The 24,611-nt window shown below is 37.6% G+C and overlaps 2 protein-coding genes across 3 annotated transcripts in view; one reads left to right on the top strand and one right to left on the bottom strand.

Moving 5' to 3' along the window:
• The window catches only part of MRS2 (magnesium transporter MRS2), an 11,199-nt gene extending 10,387 nt beyond the window's left edge, over positions 1-812 (top strand). The window contains exon 11 of the mRNA XM_079299470.1: positions 111-812. Coding sequence (XP_079155596.1) covers positions 111-221 — 111 coding nt within the window. The 3' untranslated portion in view covers positions 222-812. The remainder of the gene's footprint in view (positions 1-110) is intronic.
• On the bottom strand, positions 682-24,611 carry GPLD1 (glycosylphosphatidylinositol specific phospholipase D1). Of its 2 annotated transcripts, XM_079299469.1 has the most exons (25): positions 24,442-24,611; positions 21,547-21,602; positions 20,953-21,031; positions 18,561-18,658; positions 17,639-17,749; positions 17,333-17,381; positions 16,832-16,886; positions 16,092-16,199; positions 15,360-15,387; positions 15,135-15,274; positions 14,125-14,190; positions 13,764-13,887; positions 13,113-13,252; positions 11,908-12,094; positions 10,849-10,959; positions 9,785-9,859; positions 9,175-9,331; positions 6,937-7,078; positions 6,310-6,409; positions 6,124-6,217; positions 5,357-5,533; positions 4,890-5,050; positions 4,609-4,635; positions 4,465-4,515; positions 682-3,291 (listed from the first exon to the last, which is right to left on the bottom strand). In XM_079299469.1, the coding sequence occupies exons 1-25, from the start codon at positions 24,536-24,538 to the stop codon at positions 3,214-3,216; spliced, it is 2,511 nt and encodes an 836-aa protein (XP_079155595.1). In that variant the 5' UTR covers positions 24,539-24,611; the 3' UTR covers positions 682-3,213. The 2 variants fall into 2 exon arrangements, with proteins under 2 accessions (XP_079155595.1, XP_079155594.1); XM_079299468.1 differs by lacking the exons at positions 682-3,291; positions 21,547-21,602 and having other exon boundaries at positions 4,474-5,050; positions 24,442-24,584.

Genomic DNA, 24,611 nt, shown 5'->3' with positions numbered 1-24,611 from the left:
AAAATAAGGGGAGCAAAATCAGGGTTCAGGCCTCTATGGAGTCTTACTTCCTTCTACCACATGTAGAGCAGCTTCTCATGTAATCACAGGCTATTTTGTTTCTTGCTTAGGTTCCTGCAGTTTTGAAAAAATCCCAACCAGCAGCTGGAAGAGTGGAGATAAAGACCAGCATGAAAGGAGAAACATTTGGGCTGAACAGAAGCACATTAACAAACCAGTAGGAACAGCAGGAATGAAGAGACTTTCGTTGCTACAGGGTGGACTTTGGACACTTTCCTTATATTTGTTCTTCCTTACCGAAAAAATTTCTAAACTTCCTAATTTAATATATATATTTTGTGCCAAAAACATACAATGAAATTTTTAATGCTCACGCACATAAGGAGAGAAACACAGGGGAAAGGTATCAAAATGCTTTCTACAGTAGTTTCACCTCCAGCCCATGTATGTGCCTTTAGTTTTCTGTATCACATACATGTACTTCCTTTTTGGGTATTCTCATTTTTAGTGTTTCTGTCAAATACTGCTTTGTTTAATGACTTTTCTTGCAGAGAACAGAATTTTTGGCTTAAAGAAGGACAGCAGTCAGCACTGATCAATAATTCTGGTTCTGAACTGCAGATTTAGGAATCTGACTTCAAAGAAAAATCAATCCACCCCAAGAGTGACTTCTTGAATGGCTTTTTAAGGCCCTATTTAATTGCAGAGAACAGGTTTTCCAAAGCAAAAAGCATACCTTCATCTCTTGTGAAGCATGACTTCTAGATTGGCAGCAGTGAGAAAAAAGGAGCAATAAAAGGCTTTGAATTGTAGCTGCTAATCTTGTATATTCCTTAACAGTTAATTTTGGCTCAAAACAGCAGTTCTAGGAACGGGGCAAGCAGGCCTATGGATAATGCCCACTTGTGTTTTCCATCTGACACTATTTCAACACACGTTGATACAGCTGCAGTTTAACAACTCCTTGTGTTTCCATAATTCAAATTCAGGTAAAAATCAACAGATGGGTTGTTGGTTTTCTTAAGGTGGGCTCTGCTTTCTCTCTTCCCTCCAAGACAAAGCGTGGACTAGTCTGTACCACAGTAAGTAGCCAGTTTAGTTAAGGGTGTGGAAGCCTGATGTCCTGTAATAGCCTGAAGGAGGGAATAAAAGCCTTATGCCAGCTATTTCTGTTTGTTCTTGGGACTTCTCTTTAAGGGTGTAGTTCTCCACTGGTTTCCCTCAGGTTGTAGAGGGAGCATGAAATGTGTCTAAATCACGTAACACACTGTCCATTTCTTCTTTGGGATTTTTATTTAATCTATTTGTAACACAGTGAGCAGCTCCTTGTGTGCCACCACATAAATCATTATACTGGCAGGGGTTGAAAAGACAGTAGTTACAGCTGTGAACATTCTTCTCAGGACTAATGAGTCAAAGATGGAAATAAAAAGGTTCATAAATTAAAGTTGTCCAGGCCTGTGTTTCTGGTTTGGCTAAAGTCAGTTGTACATAGTTACTTTCCAACAGTTCTTATGTACATGGCTTTAGGTACAGACACTAATGGCATGAGAAGCTGAGAAAGATAATGGGGCTTGTAATGATTTTGAGTTTGTTAGTTGATTTTTTTTTCTGCAGCCTTTAATCTTAGCAGGTAAAGTAGTAAAAAAATCTGCAAACTGAGCAATCCAATGGAAAAAAACAATGGCTCACATACCTTGGCTGATAAACCCCAGGGATCTCGATGTGTGAAGGGAGATGGATGCTGATGTTCTCAAGTGAGCTGTAGTTACTTTAGGCCAGAACTGATATGTGTTGGTGCAGCTGTTTCAGAAGCTTTCTTGTAAGCTTTTGTGCCAAGAGGCTTCTGCGAACTCCTTTTGACTCTTCACCTGTACATACATAACTGACTCAAAGTGCAATAAAAACGTGTAGACACATCTACAAGGCTGTTTTTATCTCTGGACACATGCAAAGTACTCAAAACACAGTCAAGTGCAATGAAATTACATGGAGGTCATACATAGGAAAAACAAAAACCAGTGGAGAGTGTATGTTCAGGATGGAATTGCTACAGAACATGCTGGTTTTGTCAATTTTGATTTGAAGAGGAAATTTTTATTCTGCCCTTAATTCTGCCCTGCTTGTTTTGCCTTATACTGCACTTAACAGATTTGTGATGTTAGTTCTGCAATCCCACTTGTGTCTAGTTATTTCTTCCATGAAATTCAGATTTAACTCTTTTTTTTAAGTGTTTTGCTATTCGGGCAAGTCCTCAAAATAGATACTAGAATAAATTGTACATCAGCTAATGTTCACCTTGCTTTTTTTGATTTGTTTCAAACAACATCCTTGAGGGAGAGTTGCTAGGAAGGTAAGTTGAGGTGTGTAATTTTGGACTATGACCTTTAGAATTCAATTTTATTTAAAATAAAAATAATGCTTTGCTTTTGTGAAGGAGGTAAGAGAGAAAACACCCATATGTGTCTACAGACTAGCATTGCTAATAATAGTATCAACACATTCTGCTGCTCAAGTTGTTTAATAGATAATTGATGCACACTGTTAAACCTGCAGCATACAAAATTAGTGTTAATTCAAGATAATATTGTTAAAAATAAAAGCCATTAGTAACTCTATATTACCATGGTCATGGAAATTTACACAAAAGCAGAAAAGATGTCAGAGTAATCAGCCAAATTGCAAAAGCATTTCCTAAAACTTCATCAGTCTTGCTTGTTCTATTTTCCCTGGTATGTCCAAGCTGCATTGCTCCCTCAATGCAGGCCTCAAGATTTGAGAGACAGGAGGGAGACAGTTGATCAGCACCCACCTTTCTGTCAGTCTAAAAGCTGGCCCTGCTCCATGCTTATTATTTCGACAGTAACTTTCCATAACTTAGAATCCTTATCACAGTAAGGAATTGTAAATGCTGTGCTGGTTTTCCAGTTTTGTCAAGAAGATACTCAAATCTGGCCAGTAAAGGTGGCCACTGAACATTTGTTACACAGCCAAATACTACTACCAAAAATGCAGCTGCCTGTTCATTTCAACATCTAAAAGGTGGTGTTCAAACCCACTAGCTTGCTTTAGATAAGTGATGCTGCTGCCCACCACAGATTTCAGCAAAAGCTTGCTGACACAGAATGTTGGTTCAGGAAACAGCACAAATACTATAGAGATTCTTCACTAGAAGACCAGGTGTGCCCTGGTGTTTAAGGCTGCTGTGAACTTTCAGAGTGAGTAGACAAAAAGCCTTCCACCAAGTCGAGCTTTCGCAGAACTTCTCTCTGCTGCCACTACAAGTTCTTTCTGCAGGGATAAAGAGAAAAGGTTAGCAAAATTCAACTGCAGGTGCATAGTTGCCTATAGCTTCCCTCATGGATTTTGACCATGTAGAAATGTGATGGGAAATCAGAGAGCAGCCCACCTCATCAGAGTAGCAGTTAAGAAAATAGTTTGGCAAACAGACTGTTTCATTTGGGGAACTGGAGCAAGCTGGAACCAAAAGAAATGAGTTTCTTGCCCATATAAAGTGCATTTCAGGGCTAAAATCAATAGGGATGAAGCAGAAGTGTGGACTAGATGGTGCTATAGCAACAACACAACTGCTTGGAGAATGGCCTCACTTGCACTGAGCAGTGCCCGTGTTTGAGGTGTTGGATTATTCACCTTAATCTAGCTGAGAAGAATTTCCAGGTGTTTCTCCACTGCATGCTTTAACAAAAGAAGTCAAACGCCATTTGTCAAAGACCTCCTTAACCTGGTACTGAGACTTCCTCTGTACTCACACTGAGAACCTGAGTCCTCATGGAGGTGATGTTACAGTGAGCATAATATTGGAGCTCAGCACTAAGAACATTGAACAAGCACTAAGTAATCTTCCAGCTGAAAAATTGGCTCTTCAGTGCCTCATACAAATGTAGCAATTGGTGTTTGGAAATTTGCCCAAAAAAATGGTCATCTGAGGGAAGCAATGAGAAACAGGTACACAAACACTTCCTGAATCAGTCAGGTAGGAAGTGGACCTCTGTGCTTAGAAACACATGGCATATGATTGGTGTTCACTGCAGGTGATAACCAGGACAAGCAAGCCTGTAAAGACTAAATGAGAGGGATGGTTTTGGGTGCCTGGTTTGCTCCACAGCTGAGCACCCACTTTTCATCCAGGTTGGTGTGAACAGTAAAGCTGGAAGGCACTTATGCTGCATTTCTCATGGAACCTTTTGGTATACTCCTAAGCAGTTCAGAATTCAGGCTGCTTTAAAGGGATTCAAATGTTTTAATTTAGGTGCCAAAGTGTTGGCAACTCCACAGCTCATCAATCTATAAAACACCTTTAATTATCAGTTCAGAGAGACTTAATTAATGGTGTAAAGCACTTAAGATATGAAAATGTGTAAGACACATGTGAGGTTTTAGTTAGTATATGCAAGTGAGGTAGAAGGATGCTATGAAACAAGCAACCACAGTAATTTTTCTCACCTTTCTTCCAGATTTCACAGTGGTAATGGAACTCCCAAATCTTGATAGTTCCTGTAAAATAATATTGCTGTTTATAATGCAGTGAGGGTTTTTTTAAGTAGGACTTTTTATTTTCTCTCAGTAGTTTGTTTACTGGTTACTTACCTCAGGAGAAATTAGGACATACTCTGCCTAAAGAAGAAAGGAAATAAGAAGTCAGTGGAAGAGAGTAGAAGACCAGTATGATAAACCTGGCTCCTAAACAGGAAAGTAATTTAAGAACAAACAGGAGGAGCCAAATTGCAGAGATTCAGAAATATGAGAAAACATTTTGTTTTCTGGAACCAAGGCAGAACACACTTGGTATTTGCACTGGATGTAATTAATTAGTTGTTATTCTAAACTTATGTCCAGAATTCACTTTCATGTGAATTTCACATTCTTACCCAGTCCTCAGGACAGGGAGATGTCCATGATGTGCAGTGGCCTGTCACATTCCCTGAGGATGCCTGTCTGCCATTGTAAATATAAACACGACCAGCAGCCCCACCAGACAGGATTGAGGTGACACCGTTAGTTCGCAGTGGGGATGTCACAATCATTTCATCTGCACACATTACAAAGAGGATATAACACAGCAGAAGTGAATTAATGGTAGACCAAAACACAGGAGAACTGGCATTTACATGCCTCTAGATGCCAAAATTTCTATTAAGGATGGCAACTAAAATGTTTCAATTTCTGATTGAGTTGCTTGGGATTTTAGAGGCCTCCCTGTAGGGCACAGTGTACAATTCACATGAGAAAACAGACTCAGACTGTGCTTAGCACTTGTATAAATATGTAGGTGACCAATTTTCCTGTTGCCAAAAGCTAAACACTTCCCTTCTGGTCTAGATTCACCAAGCTTTACCTAGCCCATCGCTATCCAGATCACTTAAGTATATGTCTCCTCCAAAACGAGAAAACCTCTTGTCCCCACTGAATGTGCTGAGCAGAGAAGGCTTGGTGCTGTTTGACAGGTCATATACCAGAGCCAATCCAGCTTGATGCAGCACTGAGGATACAAATAAAATCCTAGACGAGCTGTCTGGAAAAAAACCAAAAACAACAAACCAGATGTTGAGCATCAGACACAGAAAATCAGGTTTAATGCAATTATAGGTAATACTAGCATAACATAAAATGGACAAAATTAATATAACATATCAAATAACATCAACAATTATATGGGATTAACACTAATTAGCATAGGAAAAAAACCCTATCTTTTAGTCATAGTACCAGGGGAGAAAGGCATTCAAGTAAGACTTCTGCAGTTTGACATTCTCAATTCTTTACTGTCTACTGCCAGAGTGAGGACAAAATACTGTGTTGTTTCAATTCTGAGAAATATGCAGTCTGGTTGAAAATCACTGTTACATAAATAATGCAAAGTAGTAATGCTGTTAAGCCCATTTTATAAAAGGAGAAAGACCTATTGAAGTGGACACACAGTACAGAGGACTCTACATACACAGGCATATACAGGTGATTACAGGGATTTCTAATTGTATTTTGTTTTTTTTAAATTACATGGTAATTTAAAGGTCCCTTTTCCCTTAAACATTGTATGTGTCCTCAAGTCATGCAGAAACAAACATCCTAAAGCAGAAATGGTCTCCAATTTTCAAGACATACCTGCAGTAGGTGCACCCACCACCAAAACTTTCCTTGTGTTCCCAGCCACAGACAGCACACCACTGGCCAGAGACAAACCCATTCTGCCCATCTCCTGTTAGATTTTTAAAACACCTATGTAATTTCTACAAAATATCACTTTATTTCAAATTATTCATAGGTCCCATACTGAAGAAGCAGCCCTACCTTGTCTCCAGTTATGTCAAACCAGCGCTCTGTACTTGGTGGGTTGTACCCGTACACCTTCCCAACACTCTGTCTGACATCCGTCAAGAGGGGGTTGCAGCTTGAATTACAATGCAATATATCATTGTACATGTTCTCCCCTTAAACTTTGCAATATTAGTGCCTGACAAATTCTAGAAATCTACTTCAGTAATTCCCATACTTATTTTAACTAATTGTACAATACTTAGAGCACAGATTTGATCTGTCTATCCACTTTTTATCATCCAATACATCTTTGGGTTTAATTTGCTTTTAAAAATGCTATCTCAAAGTAAGAGTTATCCAAATGGTTATTTAAGGCATCCTTACCCATCAGCATTTTTGTGACCCCTCTCCCTCCCCAAGGAAACCCAAGAAATTCTTGGGTGTCTTTAAATAATAAAGACCTGCCCTAGGGAGGGTCTAAAACCACTGGTCTTCATAAGGAAGGGTGAAGGCATAAAAAATACTAATCTAATAAAAATATTCTAAGCAGAATAAAAAGGAAACTTCCTAAAAAGCTGGAAGTCTAATCTATTGCAAATCTTAAACCTTGCAGAAGTAGAAAAGAGTGGAGAAGACAGAAAGCTGTCATGTGCAACACACCTAGAACAAGTCTTCCACGTAGGGCTACCAATCAGCAGTAATGTCACGTTCTCCAGCTGGCAGCTGGCAAGTGAAAATCCAAACCAAGCATAGTTTTCTTCCCCCTCCACCATCCAGTTGGCATCCTGTTCTGACAGGAGTCCTGAGAGATCAGAAAAAAATATGAGTTCAATCTTGGTGTGCCCTGGCATTGAAAAACCCATTTGCAATCCTCCACGGATTCATTCTGTGACAACAGAATGAATTTTGCACAAGTTTCTCAGTGCAAAATTACACTGCCTATGACATGGCTGAAACTACTGAGTTGCTGACTTTGCTTGCTCACCCTGCAGCCCTTCTGGCTGGTGAAAGCTTTCATTTGACACAGCTTGTTTCTCAATCCTTCCAATAGCCTACATGAAGTACATGAAAGCTAGCAATTGAGCCTGACCTAAACAACTTACTGTTTATCAGAACTTGTAATTCCTCAAGGGTGCTGGGTGGGAGAGCCTCAGATCATTCTGGTTATTATTTAAATAACTCATTCGGTGCTTTGGTTTCACAAAAATGTCAGCAGTGTTTTGAAACCCGTGTTCTTGTGCTTTCTAATTTTACATGAATTTGAATAAGCTGCAACAATTAAGCATTATTGTAAATCTTAACTACACCATTCTGACAAAGCTGCCCCAGCTTTATTATTTAGTTCCATACATGGCATTTCCTCCCTCATTCACTAGAAGTCTCATCACCTGTACTCATTAACTGTATTCATTCGTAGCATTCCTTTTTAGCCACATGAAGGAATGTACAGAATGATACAGATTAATTTGTTGAGGTTCATTTGCAATTTTCCAAGAAAAAGCAATGAGCCTACCCTGGACTCACAATCCATGTTTGAACTCATTGCTTTAGCAAGATTTCCAACACAGTTTCCCACAATTGTTCTTGCATCCAAGCTGAGACACTGCAGTCTGAATGAATAGAAAACCAGATAGGAAAGACCTGGTTGAGATGATCTCTCTGACAAGAGCAGAGAACGATGTGTAGTTTTTTCAATGGCTGCAGCAAGTGAAGTGCCTTCAGGGATCAATTTTTTGACTCATCTGGTTGGACATTTCATTATAAATTATTCAGACAGGGCAAGAAGATGCCCTTTTGTGAAGCTGGCAGGTAACAGGAGATTGCATGGGGGTGGTCCCATTCAGAGGCACCTAGGCAGTCTAGAGTAATAGGCTTGTTACATTTGGTCACAGTTTTGGAGGAAGGCACACAACTGAACACACTGAGATCATGCAACAATAGCTAATATTTATTCATGGATGCTCCCTTTTATAGAAAGTTCAAAATTCCTGTGCTTAAACACCGGATTAGTCAAAGTCTCAGCACTGCCCAATTGACTAGCCAACTAAATGTCTACATTCAAAATTGCATAAGATTAGCTAAAGTCTCTAGCTTAAATTTACATCTAACCTATAACTACCTCACTCAACTTGTTCACTTCTTCTCTTAACAAACTAAGCTAACCAAACTAGAGTTCTGTTACAGCCAGATTTGTCTAAACAGCTTCAGACCAGCGGTAGCTGTCACACAGGCTGACAGGAGCCTCACAGAATTCAGTGAGGATGAATGCAAAGCCTGACCCTGGGAAAGAAGATGCCCTTGCACTGATACATACAGCTGGGGACAGACTGGCTGAGGAGATGCTGTGTGGAAAAAACACCAGAGATCCTTGTGGGAAGAGAGCTGAGTGCGAGGCTCTGACAGCAGACAGCCAAAAGTGCCTCAGACTATGAAAGCAGGAGCATGGCAAAGAGATCAAGAGAAGCCATTGCTCCCTAGATCATAGCTATTATATGTTGTTCCATAATAGGAAAGATGTTGACAAACTGGAGCAAGTTTAGTAGGGTTGTTATATGCTTTCTGTGCCTATAAGGCCACTGAATGGTGGGCGGACCATAGACAATGAACATAAACTGAAACAAGAAAGTTTCATACTGGCTGTAGCAAGAGATTTTTTTTCCCTGTGAGGACTGCCAAGAAGTAGAACAGCTGCCCAGAGTGGCTGTGCAATTTCTATCACTGGAGATTTTAAGATGCAACTGGACAAAGCCCTGTGCAATTTGTTCTGGCTTGACAGCTTATTGAGTAGGAGGGACACCCTCTGACATCACTTCAGACCTGAATTATGCCACGATTAATTAGGAACAAACAATCAGTCACATAAACTATGGAAGGGTTCATTTACTCAACAAATATTACCTTGGTCACTCCTCTTGAAATGAGAGTAAAATGCAACCACAAATCCTCTCTGCTTCCCACCACCGGGTGCATATGGAGAGCCCACAACCAGATCAGCATTTCCATTTCCATCAACATCAGCTGCCAGGAGGGACCAACCAAAATTACAGTAGGAATACTGCAATAAACAGTTAGTTTAAGCCTGAAATAGAGCTGAAACCATCAATTCAGTAGCAAAATAGAGCAATTTAATTCTAAAGAGCCAACTTTGCTTTTGACCAAATTACCCTCCCACTCCCTGGCTTCAATTTTGTTTTCTTTGGGTTTTTTTGGTTTGGGTCAGGGTTTTTGGTGACTATTTTTGGTTTTGAGGGCTATGCACCTTTTTTCACCCTGCTGTCTTCCTGCACTGGGATATAAATGCATTTCCCAACTACAATCAATCTAAGCAAGCACCTGATTGCTCCATCCCCATCAGTCTAAATTTCATTGCAATGATAAATTGAATTTTAACATTCTTTTTTTTAAGCCCATAAACTCTTTTCCTCTTTATCTCGCCTTCTGCCTGTGTAGCCCTGTGTTAGCCTGGCTAACAGGATAGTATAAACAGGACATTACATTATCAATATACCTGACAAGTTATGGTAACATTTGGCTGAGGTGCCAAGCCTCTTCCTTCAGTTCCAAAGTAGACATACACAGCACCCTAAACAGCAGAAAAAGAAAATAAAACATGAGAGCACCTGCATGTCAGTGTCAAGTATTAAATCCAAGGCCAATCACAAGGAGTGGAACAGCTCTGCAAGGGCTATTCATACAACTTTATTTTTCCTCTCACAGCCTTCCCATGATACTTTATTTCCCACCCCAAACCTAAGAATATCCATGAATAATGGATACTGCTGTGTCCAAGCAACAAAGTAGAGAAGTACATTTTCATCACACTGTGTGTAAGGAGCAAGGGCAGTATAGTGTGTATTTATACTCATAATACACATGTTCAGATGGCTCAAATTTTGATAATTATTATTTAATGCAACAGCAAACAGTGTCAGGCACAACAGATGCACATAATTTTCCAAGGGGTGAATCTAAATAAAAGCAACATAAATTCTTATTTAGACAGCTAAATTAGTATCTAAAATTCTGTAGAGTTTTAAGCTTAATGGATATTGTTTAAACCAAAACATTTTACCTCTCAGTCTGAATGACCTAAAAATACTCAGGGACCATTATACAGGTTTATCTGGTAAGCTGTAAATCATTAGGCCTCTGTAACTTGATTATTTTAGTAAGTGTGTCTGTGTTCATATCACAAATGAGATATCATTTGTTGGCCTTGTGACAGCATATGACAAAAGTAATTGACCCATGAGATCCATTCCAGACTCTCTGTTCCTAAACATTTGTATTTCATTAATGGCCCCTTACATTTCCAGCATGTCAGTGCTGCAAAGTTGCAATCTGGTTCATATTTCTCATGTGCAAAAAGGCCACTGAAATACAAATACACTGTCCTTGCTCTAGTCAAAGTACCCACAAAGGTTATAAACTTCTGTTTAAATTACAGTGTCATGTTGAGCAACAACAGAAATTCTCTTTTTATTTAAACTTTTAAAAAAATATGTATCAATAAAAACATTCAATTTGGAGAGTTTAAAAAACCAAAACAACAAACACATGTTTGTAGCTTACTTTATAAGTCAGAAACTGAGATCCCACAGAAGGTGCTCCAATTGCCAGATCTGGCACTCCATCCTCATTGAAGTCCAGGACTGCCAGGGCAGAACCAAATCTTCCTGAAGGCTAAAAGAAAAGGAAATGCTTTCATGTTTTCAAATCAAAATCATGAAAACCAAATGTACATTTGCAGAGGGAAGAACTGGAAACAGATGACAAAAGTCTTTCCAAACAATTCTTTTTCTTTTAAGTAATAACTCCATGACAAGACACTAATTCAAAGTCAAGAGTGTTAAAATGAAGGACAACTGAATATAATATGATGCTGCTTTGCTATTTCCTCTTATGAGTCCAGCACACCATTGATGTTAATTTATGGTCTTTCCTGTTGACAGCATTATGACAGAAATACTAAAACACTCTCTATGAAGACAGCAGCTGCTACTGCACAGTTTGTAACCACAGAAACAAATTAAAGGAAATGTATCTCATTTCTCCCTACGATCTTCTTTGTGAATAAAAGTATTTTCTACAAAGGGTCATATTTAACACTCAAAAGGGTCATTTGCTCCAACTTCTTCATTACAAACCAGCCACCATCATGCCAAATCAGAGTTCCCTCTTTTTTTTTCCAATATACTTACTATAGACAAAATTATTTGTGGAGAAACTATCAATTAATGAAGAAGTGTAGCCTCAAAAGAATTTAAACATATCAAATTAATAATTTTAGATTTCGATTTAGAAAAGGACAGGAAACACAATATTTTCTTAAATGCAGGGACCAGAATGAGCTATACTGTGACTTAGAGAGACACAGCCTGATTTTTATTTAAGGGCAGTCTATGGTCTAATACTCACTTATCTTGTACAGTAATGGAAGTGAACAGATTACCATCACTTCAGTTGTTCCAGGGACTTTAATGATGATTACTTTTCTTGAAAACCATATGACACCTTATGACACCAAGAGGAGTGTTTCAGGAATAATACTCATACACATTAATGATCCACTGTTCATTCAAAATTCACCAATTTTCAGGCAAAAAAACCAATTAAGCCTTGTCCCCTTACCTGATGACCCTGTAGTATTTGGTCAGCTTTTCCATCTAGATCCATGTCCTCTGGTGGCAAACCTGACTGGTTGCCATAGACCACATACACCCTTCCTATCTGAATATGGCCCATGGTGCTGTACCCTGGTGCTCCAGCCACCAGATCTTCATATCCATCCTGGTTGAGGTCAGCTGAGATCAGTGCCCTGTATAGCAAGGGAGTCAATAAAATCAGCATTAGTTACCAGACTTCCAGAACATTAGGAGAAAAAACCCCAAAATTCAGATAAACCAGGACCTGTGCTTTCCCATATTGTTTTGTAAAGATCTACACAGCATTTTAAAATCATATATTTATTTGTGTTTTCTTGAATTGAGTAAAACCAGAAGAATCATCTTTCATCAATGCATCTGCAATCTGCAGGAACTGCCTTTTATTGACATTAGGCACCTGAGAGCAATCAGAGCAAGGAACATGAAAAAGAGCTGCTTGCATATGACAAATACCCAAAAAAAAAAAAAAAAAAAAAAAAAAAAAAAAATGAAAATATCTTTTAAACTGAACATCTGATTTAATTGATGGACCTATAAGGGAATAAACAAAAGGGCCACAGGTCTCAGTAATGTGTTGGAGTTTAGAGAGGTAACATGGAAAGAACTAACTACTGTTAATTTAGCCAGTGTGAAGTAAACTCATGAATTAAATCCAAATTATGAGATAGAAAAAGGGAATTCAGATAAGCAGCAATGCAAATTTGTTTTATCAATCGTCCCTCTTGCAGGTTAAGGTAGAATCTCATAAGCAAGGAGAGAGAATATGCCTCTTTCTGTCCTGAATCTATCTTTGAACTCCCTTCTAGTCTAGAGTATTTCCAAGAAGTCTTGCTAGACATCATCAGTCATCAACTCATGTCAGATTATTAGTTTGGCATAAACATCATCCAACAATCAATGAAGGGTAGCAACAATTCTTTACTGTTCAGAACTAGAGCTACTGTTAGTTCTAATGTTGGTTACTTCCATTCTGAGTTTGATCAACATCTGAAAGAAAAATCTGATATGTTAACTTGCTGTTCTGGACATATAAGCCATCCCCTCAGATTTGTACCACAAATTGATTTGCAATGCCGTCTTTAAAGAGTATCCAAAGGATCAATAACAATATTTTACTGGTACTCAAAATTTTCAGAAATTAAAGGAAAGTGGGATGAAAAAATTACCAACCATCCAAGCCTAGCATAGGGTGAAGTCAGAAAATATGAAGCTGCTGGCTTGGACAAGTGCTTAGAAGATTTCTGATGTGTAGCTCCCAATGCTCTCCAGACATTGGTTTTAAAAGCATGGTTAATCAAGCGGAGGGATTTCTGAAATAAAAATAATAAAGACACATGATAGTGGTTAAAACACAGGTTGAAACTCTAGAACATTTTGGGACACCTCAAAAAGTCACCAACAGTGGAAATCACCACATGGATTTAAGAGGAGTCTGACTCAGATCATAAGCACCATTTTAGAAAGACAAAAATCTGTATTCTCTAAAGGGAGCACTACTAATCATTCATTGCTATGCTCTGCTGGGAGCTCTTAAACCAAAAAAGCCATCATATGTCTGAAAAATGTAAATACTAAATATATATTTTGCCATTTTTAGAACTGCAGGATGTGCAGATGCATGCACTATACAAAGAGCAAAGTTTAAAAATTGAGTATTTATGATGTATATACATAGATTAACAATGGTACTGGAATGTCCATGAAGTCACCTACTTTTAACACCCAGAGAACCTGTTCCATCACACAGGATTTCAGACAGAAACAAAAACAATTTTACACAGAGATGAATTTTACCTGACACATCTGTTACTTCTCACTTACTGTTGCCCAAGGCTGTATGTTGAACTGAACTCCTCTCTCTGTATAGTTTATATTCTTGTCAAGTGTTTCAGTAAGCAAAGAAGTTGTATTCTTGTGATGTTCATGTTTTGATTGCTTGTTTCTGCTAAAATAAAGAAGGCAGTGATAAGAATTAATAGAACTGAAATAATGACTCAAGGTAAAAGCCAGTCTTAGGTTCTGCACAGCTCCTTTTTATAAAACTTAGTTATTCATGCTAAGATAATCTCAAATTCATACACAAAAAAATTACCCAAAATATCTCTAATTTTCAGTAGCTCACTGTCCACATTAGCAGAAGACTCTCATCACTGAAGCTTTAAACCATCAGAGCTATACTTACATGTAGTTTTCCTTGTGCTCCTTTGTGCAGTTTATGAACAGAGGATTCTCAGGCAGGTAGCAGTCACTAAAGAAGAATATACAGAACGCACTTCAAAGATTTTACCACAATGGAAGTGAAACTAAGAATGAACTTTTATCCTTACTGATTCTGCTGTTAGAAGTCATCAATTTTCTCAAGAAATCAAAACCAGAGCATCATCATAACCCTTAGAAACCCCTATGATGTTTATTTGATGACTTTGATTAGGTTCTGTATGAATATCATGTCTTTATAGAGCTCTTGAAGGAAACTCATTGTAACATGCATGTATATGAATCTAAAGCACTTTTTATGGAAGTGTCATTCTGGAACAAATAACATAATAAATTGTGCCATTCTGTATTTCAAACCTAATTCCCCGAGACAGCAACAGTGATATTTTCCATATAAATGGATGGATTAATTGCCACTGTTGGTCTTCTAAAGTTATTTACAGAAAGGTTGTATTTGTAAGGGAGATGTACAAAGATAAACTTCTATAAAAATATGAAGTTGAATAGAAGACTGAGCTTAAACACTAGAATATATACTCCTACTCTTTCTAATCCTATTTGCCTTCAGAGTCTGAAAGCAGTATCTGACCTCCCCTCAAAAGGAGTCTTTGCTGACTGATGGCAGCAGCCAAAAGGTGTTGGCTCAGATTGCCAGTCCAGGCAGAATCTCAGGGTATGGCTATGCTACATTTAAGCAAACCTTTGAGCATGTCTTAAAGAATGCCCCAAATTTTCCCTGCTAAGTATCACCTGGGCATGCCAGAGGCATGCCAGGGGAAAGGAATGTGAACACGTAAAAATACAATCTCAAAGCCTGTGCAATCCTGTGCACCCAGATAAAAGGTTGACATGGAAATCCCCTTGTCCAAGTGAGGATCTAAGCCTCTTCTAGGAAAGATCCTGCCTTAAGGAGAACAGTTAAGTGGGTATCAGCACTTGACTACTGCATGTCATAGTTCAGGATACACACTATACCTGGTTCCATTCTCTAGCATATGGCTCGTCAGCTCAAAAATGTTGTTGGCCCAGAATGCCATGTCATCCACTCCTCCAAGGAAATATTCATGGAACTTCTCCACCAGAAATGGAGATTTACTAGCAAATGTTGGAAAAAGCTGAGACAGGCAACATACTCAGTAAGATGGATCACATCTTCTCCACGCTACATATTCATTTTTATAAAGAAAACAGAAAACCAACCTTGCCAACAAGAAGCCTTTCTCCATGTCTGAAAAAAATAAATCAGAAATAAAACTTGATTTATTTAATACATAATTTTTTAAATAGCTCTTTTCAAGAGTCCTATATATCAAATACTATGCAAGTCATTACATTTCCTTGTTAGTTGTTAATATATTTTTTAAAATTGTAATGTAAAAAGTAACAATATAAACTTTATTGCCTTTAATTTTGAAGGATTCACAGTTTTTGCCACTTTGTTGTGTGACTATTGGTAATTAACTGAAATACAGGATACAGCTAAGCTGTTCAGGATATTCAAAAGCAGACACTGCCAGCTATCCAAGGTCTCTTATGAATTATTTTTGGACTTGAAGGGATCTACATAAAGTGTAGATAAGCCATGTATCTAGAGAGTCCTTCCATGCATGGTAATTATACTGGTAACTCACCACAGTGCAATGGTACTTGAAGACACAGCTGTTCTCAAATAAATAGGCAGAAATACATTAAATGTGTAAGTGCATTAAATAACTAAGATTCACCATCTGTGGTGCAATAATTAATTTAACAGTCATTAAGTAGTCCAAATTTGAATCCTAGCCATTAAAAAATTCAGATATTCTGTGATTTTGGGCCTAGGATGGAGTCTTCATTGCTGACATCAATGCATAAGGCATTTCAAATACGATTATCATATTTCTCCTATATATGTTTCCCTTACAAAAGCCCAGGCAGAGATATTCAACTTACAGTTCAAAAAACAGCAGATAAGTACATTCAGCAATTGTGCTTTCAGTTATGATCTCTTTTCCATAAAATTCCTTATAGATAGCTGCTAGGTCTTTGACAGGTACATACCTAGAAACAAAAATAATGTATTACAACAATAAATGTTCCACATCACCCGATAAAAGATTGCAGTTATTGTAATAATAACAATAAAATATTCCAAATTTCAAAAGAATACATAAGACCATGAAGATACAAAAATACCAAGATTGCACATGCAACTGAGAGGGGAGAAAAAAAAAGTGGATATTTAAATCTTCTGCTCATTTTTATGTTTTTAAAACTATGTGAATTCAATTTCCAAAACTTTAAATAAATCTCACTGAGATTGCCACTTAACTGAGTTATTTTACTGGATGCTAGGAGATTCCAGCAAGAAGTTTTCACAAGTTATTTTATATGTAACTACTTATAGCTTAAGACATAAATAATTTAATCTTTTTTGCTTTGTTCCTATACATAAAACTCCCTTCTGTCCTACCAGTTGTTCCATGTCAGTGAAGAGTAAATATGCATATAAGGAATACCAAACTCATAACACTTAAAATAGTTGCAAGGGTTTCTTTTGAAAGAAAAATAAAGGGCAGCATTTTGTTAAAACAGATTAATATATAATTATGCAATGTTATATGTCATTTTACTATATATGATTATACAAAAATAAACATCAAATATTAAAGAAGGCAACCTTATTATCTTACCAACTTGATGCCAGGTAACTGAAGTCCAGCTCAAACTGACTCACTACATCTCCTCCTGAGAATGAAAGAATGAAAAAACTCCACATAGCTCAATGAACAAAACCTGTTAAGTTATCTGTCATGGGTAACATGCATTTACATGGCAGATCTTCCAGCTATATATCTAGAATATGCAAACGGTTCACTGAAGTATGCTGCACATTTTATACCTCCCAAGAATAATGTACAAATCCCAGGAATGACTCCATCCAAATCTTAGCATCCTTTGGTCTGCATTTTGGCTTTAATCCAAGTGTCCATATGCCTTATCACATCTCCTGAAACCTGAGGACAGGTACAGCAGGGCTTTGCAAGCCATGTGGGAGTGTAAGAATACAGTGTCCATATGCCATTCTTAACTCCTGCATTGCCCAGGACAAGAGCCAGAATCAACCACCACGGTTTTGAAAAGGACTATTCATTCCAATAAAAGATTCTACAATTGGCAAACAGAAACATTACCAAAATCTCCAACACTGTGAGCTTCTGAGTATGAACCATGAAAATCAATCTGGAGAAAGAGAAAAACAAGAGAACTGCCTGTTTCTTTTAATATGAGAAGAAAGAAACTCTCTAAGCAACACTAATGTTTACAGGTCCCAAACCTGACCAACTTCTCTGTTACGAAGTTTGTGACATTGTGTCCCTCCAAAAATCTTCCTGAAACAGGGCTCCAGCTTTTCTCTTTTCTCCCCACCACAGTCCAAAGCAAAGCCATCTGTTCCTACAAATCCAGTTGTATCAATAAATAAAATAATACAGGCTTACTTCTCCCATGGCCTTCAGAAATCCTTGGTCGATGCCCAGGCTATGCCAACTAACATCTGCCACCATATGTGAAGCAATTCCAAACAGGAAAGCCACCAGCTTCTCTGTAGCCTATAACATAACAACAATACATTTGTCTATCATTTTACTCCTGTCTTTAAGAAAATGTTAACATTTTCTGTATGTGCATTATACAAGGATACAGGTGAGAAGCTCTTACAGTCCAAGAGTTTACCAGGACAAAGTGCTGACTGCTCATTGCTTGGTGCTGTGGTCAACTTTTGTAACTTGAGGATCTTTAAGCAGTTCATACAGTCCAACACCATAGAATTACATGGTTGATGTGAGGGTAATTTGCACGTTTCAATTTAAATGTATACTAAACTGTTTTTCTGGATCAAGGATAAACACTTCCACTTCCAAGAACCAAACTCCCTCTGCCACCATGGTTGTTGTGTAGGCAGACAGAGGAGAGAAATACATTCCTCTGCACACTCACTTTTGACAAATTGTTTTTCCTTTCCTCCTACATATCTCACAGGTCATTAACATGAGCAAATCCAGATTAAGTTCAGGATTTCACAAGTGAGAAGTCTAAAAGGTGTCTGGTTTTCAAATGGCAAACCCTCAACCAGATCTCACAGAAATGCAAGAACACCAATCATATTTAAAAGTTTGGACCTACAAAATGTATCAAAAACACCAGACCACAGTGGAGGTAACTGAAAAACTTTATATGGAAACTGTAAATTTTTTGTATGGTAAAGATTAAAACAGGATTTCAAATGTTCCTATATAAGCAGATAATTTAATATAAAATTGTTTGTTTTTTTCTACACCTCACAAAGGATGAAATCACAACTAGTGAAGGTGAAGAAAACAGTCGAAAAACAGTGTTTAAAAAGTTAATCAATTTTGTTACCTCTTCCCATGGCTGAGGATAATTCCTTCTGATGTAGTCAATACTTGTTTTGAGAAATGGTGACCAGTGAGTGTCTTCAGACACATCATGGAACATTCCTATTGCAATAAAATTATATCAATATTTGATTTATATTTTGGGGGGAAATGAAATAGAAAAAAAAAGGTTTTCTCCATTAAAAACCCCATAGATTTTTGAAGAGACTTATTTTTATCTGATTTATACTATCAAAACACATACTAGATTTACCTTCTGTGATTTAGGTTTGAAACATCTGAAAATTTTGTGCCTGCTCCTTTTCTCTGTGCCTGAGAGTAGATACAGTACCATGAAAAGCTGCCTCCCAAGCAGAGAGGATAAAGAGATCTGACAGAGAACCTGTTGACTAAATTAATGGATCCACTTGAGTGGCAGAAAAGTTGTAGGGAATGGCAGCCAACTCAAAATGTCATGTTTTCTGGCAGGTATTAGTTTCTACAGGGCAGAGCTATGTCATCATGATGACTACAATAATTTTCAATAGAAAGGCAAACTAGCCAAGATAAAGTCAGTGTAGAAGGAGAAAAAGGGACGAAAGCAGGAAAAATCATGTTTCATTCAAAGAATCACTTACTGCTCTCACCTGAATTTAGGCAGAAAAGATTGTGTAGGATGTAGCAGTGACCTTGCCTAAAAATTTCTGTGTACCTACACAAAGCTAAGTGCAAAGGGATGTTGACATAAAGAGATCAAGCAGCACAAAATGTTGAATTCTCCAAGGGGAAAGAAGATAGGTAGGATATTATTCAGACCAGCAGTACTCTTGGAGGAGGAGTGTGTGTTTGTTGAAAAAGCAGTGTGAAACTGCTCAATGTAAGGGTAGATTAAACACTAAGAGAGTGGACCTTGGGGGTAACTCAGTTACCTTTTGGCCTCTTGATATTTTACAGTGCAGCTAAACTAGATAAAAGAAGGATGGTACTTGCTTGGCCAAAATCAGAGTAGCCTTCTACATCTAAGCTTTCTCCTGTCCAAAGAGGAAGTCTGGATGGCTTTGTTCTTGATCTTGTTGCACTCAGTTAGAACAGCTCAGGTCTGAAGAGGGACCTATTGCTTCCATATTAACTAAAGAGACTGCTGATGAGTGGTCCAACTCTAACAAGGCAAGTGGACTCCAATATTAGTGAAGGAATGAAGACTGGACACTGCAGCTAGAGAAGCTCTGACGTGGTATAAGACAAGCCAAAAATGGTTAGAAGGGAAAGAGGAGGTAGACAGATATAACTAAGCAGAAGTAGGAACTGAAAATGCCAAGCAGCCTGTAGTTGGCATAACCAACAGACAGCATAAACAGCCTCTGAGAAAAGCAAGAACTTTGGCTGCAACAGTGTGATTTGGCTCTAAACCAAAGATCCTAAGTACACCTCAAATTTATTGGAATTTGCATGGCCCACTAAAATAAGCTACTTCAATACTGTGAACTTTGACTGATATACCAAAAATATTGAAGCCAGTAAGGCTGGATATCCATCACTGCCCTGTCTCTGGTATCATCCTAAACTCCCTAATAGTTAATAGCTGGAGGACAGGCTCTTAACCCATTTGCTAACTGCTCACTGTCCAGATTTACCCTTCCAGTAGCAAATATCCTACAACAAGGCCTAGTTGGCTGTTTTATAGCTCTAATGTTACTGGAGAAGCTGATTATGATCAAGAGCTGACCTTTCAGAACTGAAAAATCAGGGCACCACTTGCAAGTCAAGACATATTTTTTGCAGCTATTGCAAGAGAGTGCTAATTTTGTAGTGCAGTCTTCTGATCTGCAAGCAGCAAAATTAAGACTGACATTAATTTCCAACAAGAAGAGTAAAAGGCAAAAGATTGCACTCCGAAAAAAAAAGGCTTTAAACTGGGATGTTATTAACACTTGCCCACCCACCCCCAGCAAATCCTACACTATTTTGTTTTTAGACATTTTAGGGATTTTTAGATTCTCCTATCCTCTTTTTGACTGATCTAAGAGAAACTAATAATTTTTAATATGGAAATAGCCTTAGGCCTTCCCTAAGATTTGTAAAAAAATATATAATTTTGTCCTCTCTGCACTCAGTAATTGATGTAATTTAGACAAAGAGCATCTTTCTATCAAATTGCCCTAGTCATTAAATAGTTAAATTTTCCCTAGAGTAACTTTTAAAAATACTTTCAAATGTTTTATTTCATTATAAAATCTCTAAAGTATGAAAAAAAGGCTCTAATAAAAATGGTGCATAGTTTTTGCAGGAAAGCAAGAAAGGATTTTTGGCCATGTTTCATTTCTTACAATGTAACCATTTCCAACCCACTAAATTCTGCAGGATTTTCACATAAAAATGCAGTTGTTATAACATTGGACTTAAAAAGCTTCTCTTACCACGTTTGCAGATTGGAGGATAAAAGGCATCAGGATAAATGCTCCCAGCTTGAAAAGCATCTTGGTGATTTAATAATAACTGGGGAAAGGATGTGGGAGTAAAAGGAATCAGAATGTTATTGTACAGCACAAAACCACATTTTGCTGCCAACATCAAAGATACATTCTAAATGCCAGCAAAATACAACTATTATCTTGGTAAAATACACCATGTGGTGCACAAAATCTTGCAGTCACTTTGCTGTCCTTATGTTTATTCAACCTGCTTTCCCAAAGTCCTCTACTGATTCTTCTAATACAACTGCTCACATAGAATATGACTAAAGAAGATAGGAAAACATGCAAGAAACTACACAAAGTATGTGTGTGTGTGTGTGTGTGTGTGTGTGTATATACATATAGACACATTGGTATAATTGCTATATTTCTGTAATAATATGCAGAAGGAGTCAAATTATTTTGAATAAAAAAAGATAAATATACAGTCTGGGCACAATATTGACACACACTACTGAGAATAATAAAGAAAAGCAAGACAGAAAGAAAAACATTCAGAGAAAGGTGGACAAAATTAGACAATAATATGCCTCCTACCTGTCTATAATTAACACTCCCTTCATGCTTAATGAAAAATTCCAGAGCTCTATGTGCTGAAAAACAATATATTGAAGTGTTGATTTATAGATATTGTTTCCAGGCCCACATTTTTTAGAAGCACTAGCAGAAGACACCACATTTTCATACCTAAGCCAAGTGCCATGTGCATGAAACACCACTTCTCACAGAACTGTGTACCTGTTTTCTCACCTACAGAGTTCATAAGGAAGTGCTCTTCTGTGGCACATCTTCAGTCTCTCTAATCCCTAGCTCCCAAGATGACCAACCAAGCTGAAATCACAAGGAAATGAACTCCCCATGTCCAGAAATGAGCTACAGCACTGAACTGACAGGACCACACCCAGCACATGTAAACTGTAGACCATTTACTGTATTCAAGCTTCATTGTTGTCCTTAACAGTGAGAAAAGTATGTTGGGAATCAATGTGGGTGTTCAACAGTTTGATTAATTTTTAACATGCATGAAAAGTAACAAAAATCCAAAGTCAGCAAGGCAAATAGCACTATTTATTCACTGAATTGGCAGATATTCTAATTGCCAAAGTCTTTATTTAGCTGGCATAACAAGTGAATGAAACGAACTTATATCCTTTTCTTTACTGAGGTCTCCAAATTATTATTAGATTCCAGGAATAAACTATCAACACTATTCTAAAATACCCAACATTTCCTCTAAAGCTATTTACAAAGATTGAAGTTAATTTGTTCCTTACAAATAAATCACATTAAAAAAAAATCCACCCCCAAACCCCCCCCCAAAAAAAAAAAAAAAAAAAAAAAAAAAAAAAAAAAAAACAACAACAAAACTCCTCCCATCAAATCCAAAACAATCCATTACTATTCTGGAATAAGATCTAGACAAAACTGCAGGGATTTGAATGATCTTTCACTTTGAATTTTACTCAGTAATCTAAATCATCCTTATACAAATAAGATATCTTAAAGACCAGCCTTGAACCAGAAGAGAAATAACAACAAAATAATAAGTAATAATGTAAAATTTTAAGGCTCAGACATTTCTGCACACATCTCAGATTCCAGTGTGGGAGAGCTGCAGTTTGGCAGTTTGCTTTTTCTGCCTCACACCTCCCCCGCACTTCTCTCACTACTCAAGTGGGGCCAAGTTCTACACCTCCACCTTTACAAGCAATTTTATGCCAGATCCCCACAGTCCCACAGAGCCTCACAAATCTGACAGGAGCCACTAGGGCATCCCCACTCGGACCTGCCTCCAGGCACGGCCATGGAAGTAGGACACAGCACAGCTCTGCCAAGCACACTGAACACGATCAACATTCTGAACAGGCAGAGCTTTTCTCCAGTTTAAAAGTACTTTCAAAACTCTGTCCAGAACTTCTTTGGTGCTGGCTTTGAGTGAGAGGAATTCCTTTCTATGGTTTGTTTGTTTTTTGGGGGATTTTGTTTGTTTGTTTTGGGGGTTTTTTGTTTGCTTGTTTTTGTTTTCCCTGTTCACTCAGTGTTTGAATTTTTGAAAGTATTTTCATCTTATCATCATTGACTTTCATGTGAGCAACAATAAGAGCACTCATTTTAGCAGCATCAGAGCCGACCGTAGCTTAATGCAATTTTCTGACAAATGGACAAAACTTGTTGTAAACCATAACTAAATAGTTCAGTGTACACACAACTCAGACAACCAAGATCTTTATATTATATAAACACAAGTTTTCCACAATATGATTAGATTTTTTGATTAGATCCTTTGATTAGAAAAACAAAAATAAAAAGACTGCTTTGGGACAGATCTCTCAGTTCATTTCTCTCTGCAGATTTTTTTTTTTTTTGTCAAACGCACTCTATTCTGTTATTTCAAGTCCTCAGAAGCTCATACTCAGTAATTAGAGCCCTGAGCTTGCAGAGTTGTGTGCACTTGCCTAACCTCAGGCAGCATGACTTCCCCTACAGATTATTATGGGTTTCTTGACACATTGTTAGGAAAAGCAAATTTTTCCACGATGCTGACCATGGGTACAACACTCAGTAAAGGAACACACTCCAGTCTCAAACACCATGAATAATCCCAGTCTTTAAATTGTTCAAAGTTGCACTTATTCAGTGATGAGAAAATTATCTGAATAAAGGCAATATCCTTAATTTTATTCTCTGTTTGAGCAATGGATTTAGAAACAAAACCAGAAGAACAAACAATTAAAACTATCAATTATTATGAGTAGCTCTTTCAAAATAACCTCACACTGCTTGTGTTTGTGCTTGCAACAACTGCGGAAGAAACCAGATTTTAAAAATAGCACAGGCAAACAAGAAGTTCAAAACAGAAATATTTCTCCATTTTGATGTTCACTCAGTTCTCTCCTTCATTCTTTACAAGTCTAAGCTGTTCTGGCTACAGAGAGCAAGCTACCAGAAAGAGACACAGAACAAAATTTTTATTACGTTACAGACAGAAACACTTTACAGAATTGTATCTACTTGTGCAGGTATGGCATAATTAATACAGTTGCCACAAAGGACTTGTGTTATTCTTTAGTTTAAATATAACAATCCCCTGAATTGCCTAAAGCATTCCTTTTCTTTCTCCAAACCAAACTGTCTGCGTACAACTCACAGACAAAAACATTCCAGTTACATAATGCCTGTGTCTTAGGAGACGGAAAAATACGCAACCCAAGTCAATTCAAGAATTTTACTTAGTAAAACAGTAAAGCAGTAAAATTTCAAACTCCAAAATCAAAGTACTCATTTATCCTATCTGTTATTCCCATTTTAAAAATGATGTAGGCTGCTTGTTACTTCAACGTTATTTCCTCCCTCTGCTTTCCAACTGAATCTGAATGCACTTCTCTTCCCAAGAAATTCAAAACACAAGAAAACATTCTGAACATGTCTTACCTATTTCAACATGTGTTGAAATTCCACAGGGAATACATCTTTGACAGAAATGGTAGAGTATAACCAGCAAGACAAACCAAATCTTCAAACCAACCATGATGCCAGCTGGCTCCAACTGTGGTTTTCAGCAGCCTGGAGCAGTAGCACTGTGACCTTTGAAATGTGGGTTA

The sequence above is a fragment of the Erithacus rubecula genome (genome assembly GCF_903797595.1).
Source record: "Erithacus rubecula genome assembly, chromosome: 3".
Classification (NCBI taxonomy): domain Eukaryota; kingdom Metazoa; phylum Chordata; class Aves; order Passeriformes; family Muscicapidae; genus Erithacus; species Erithacus rubecula.
This window is presented reverse-complemented; position numbering and strand designations above follow the sequence as displayed.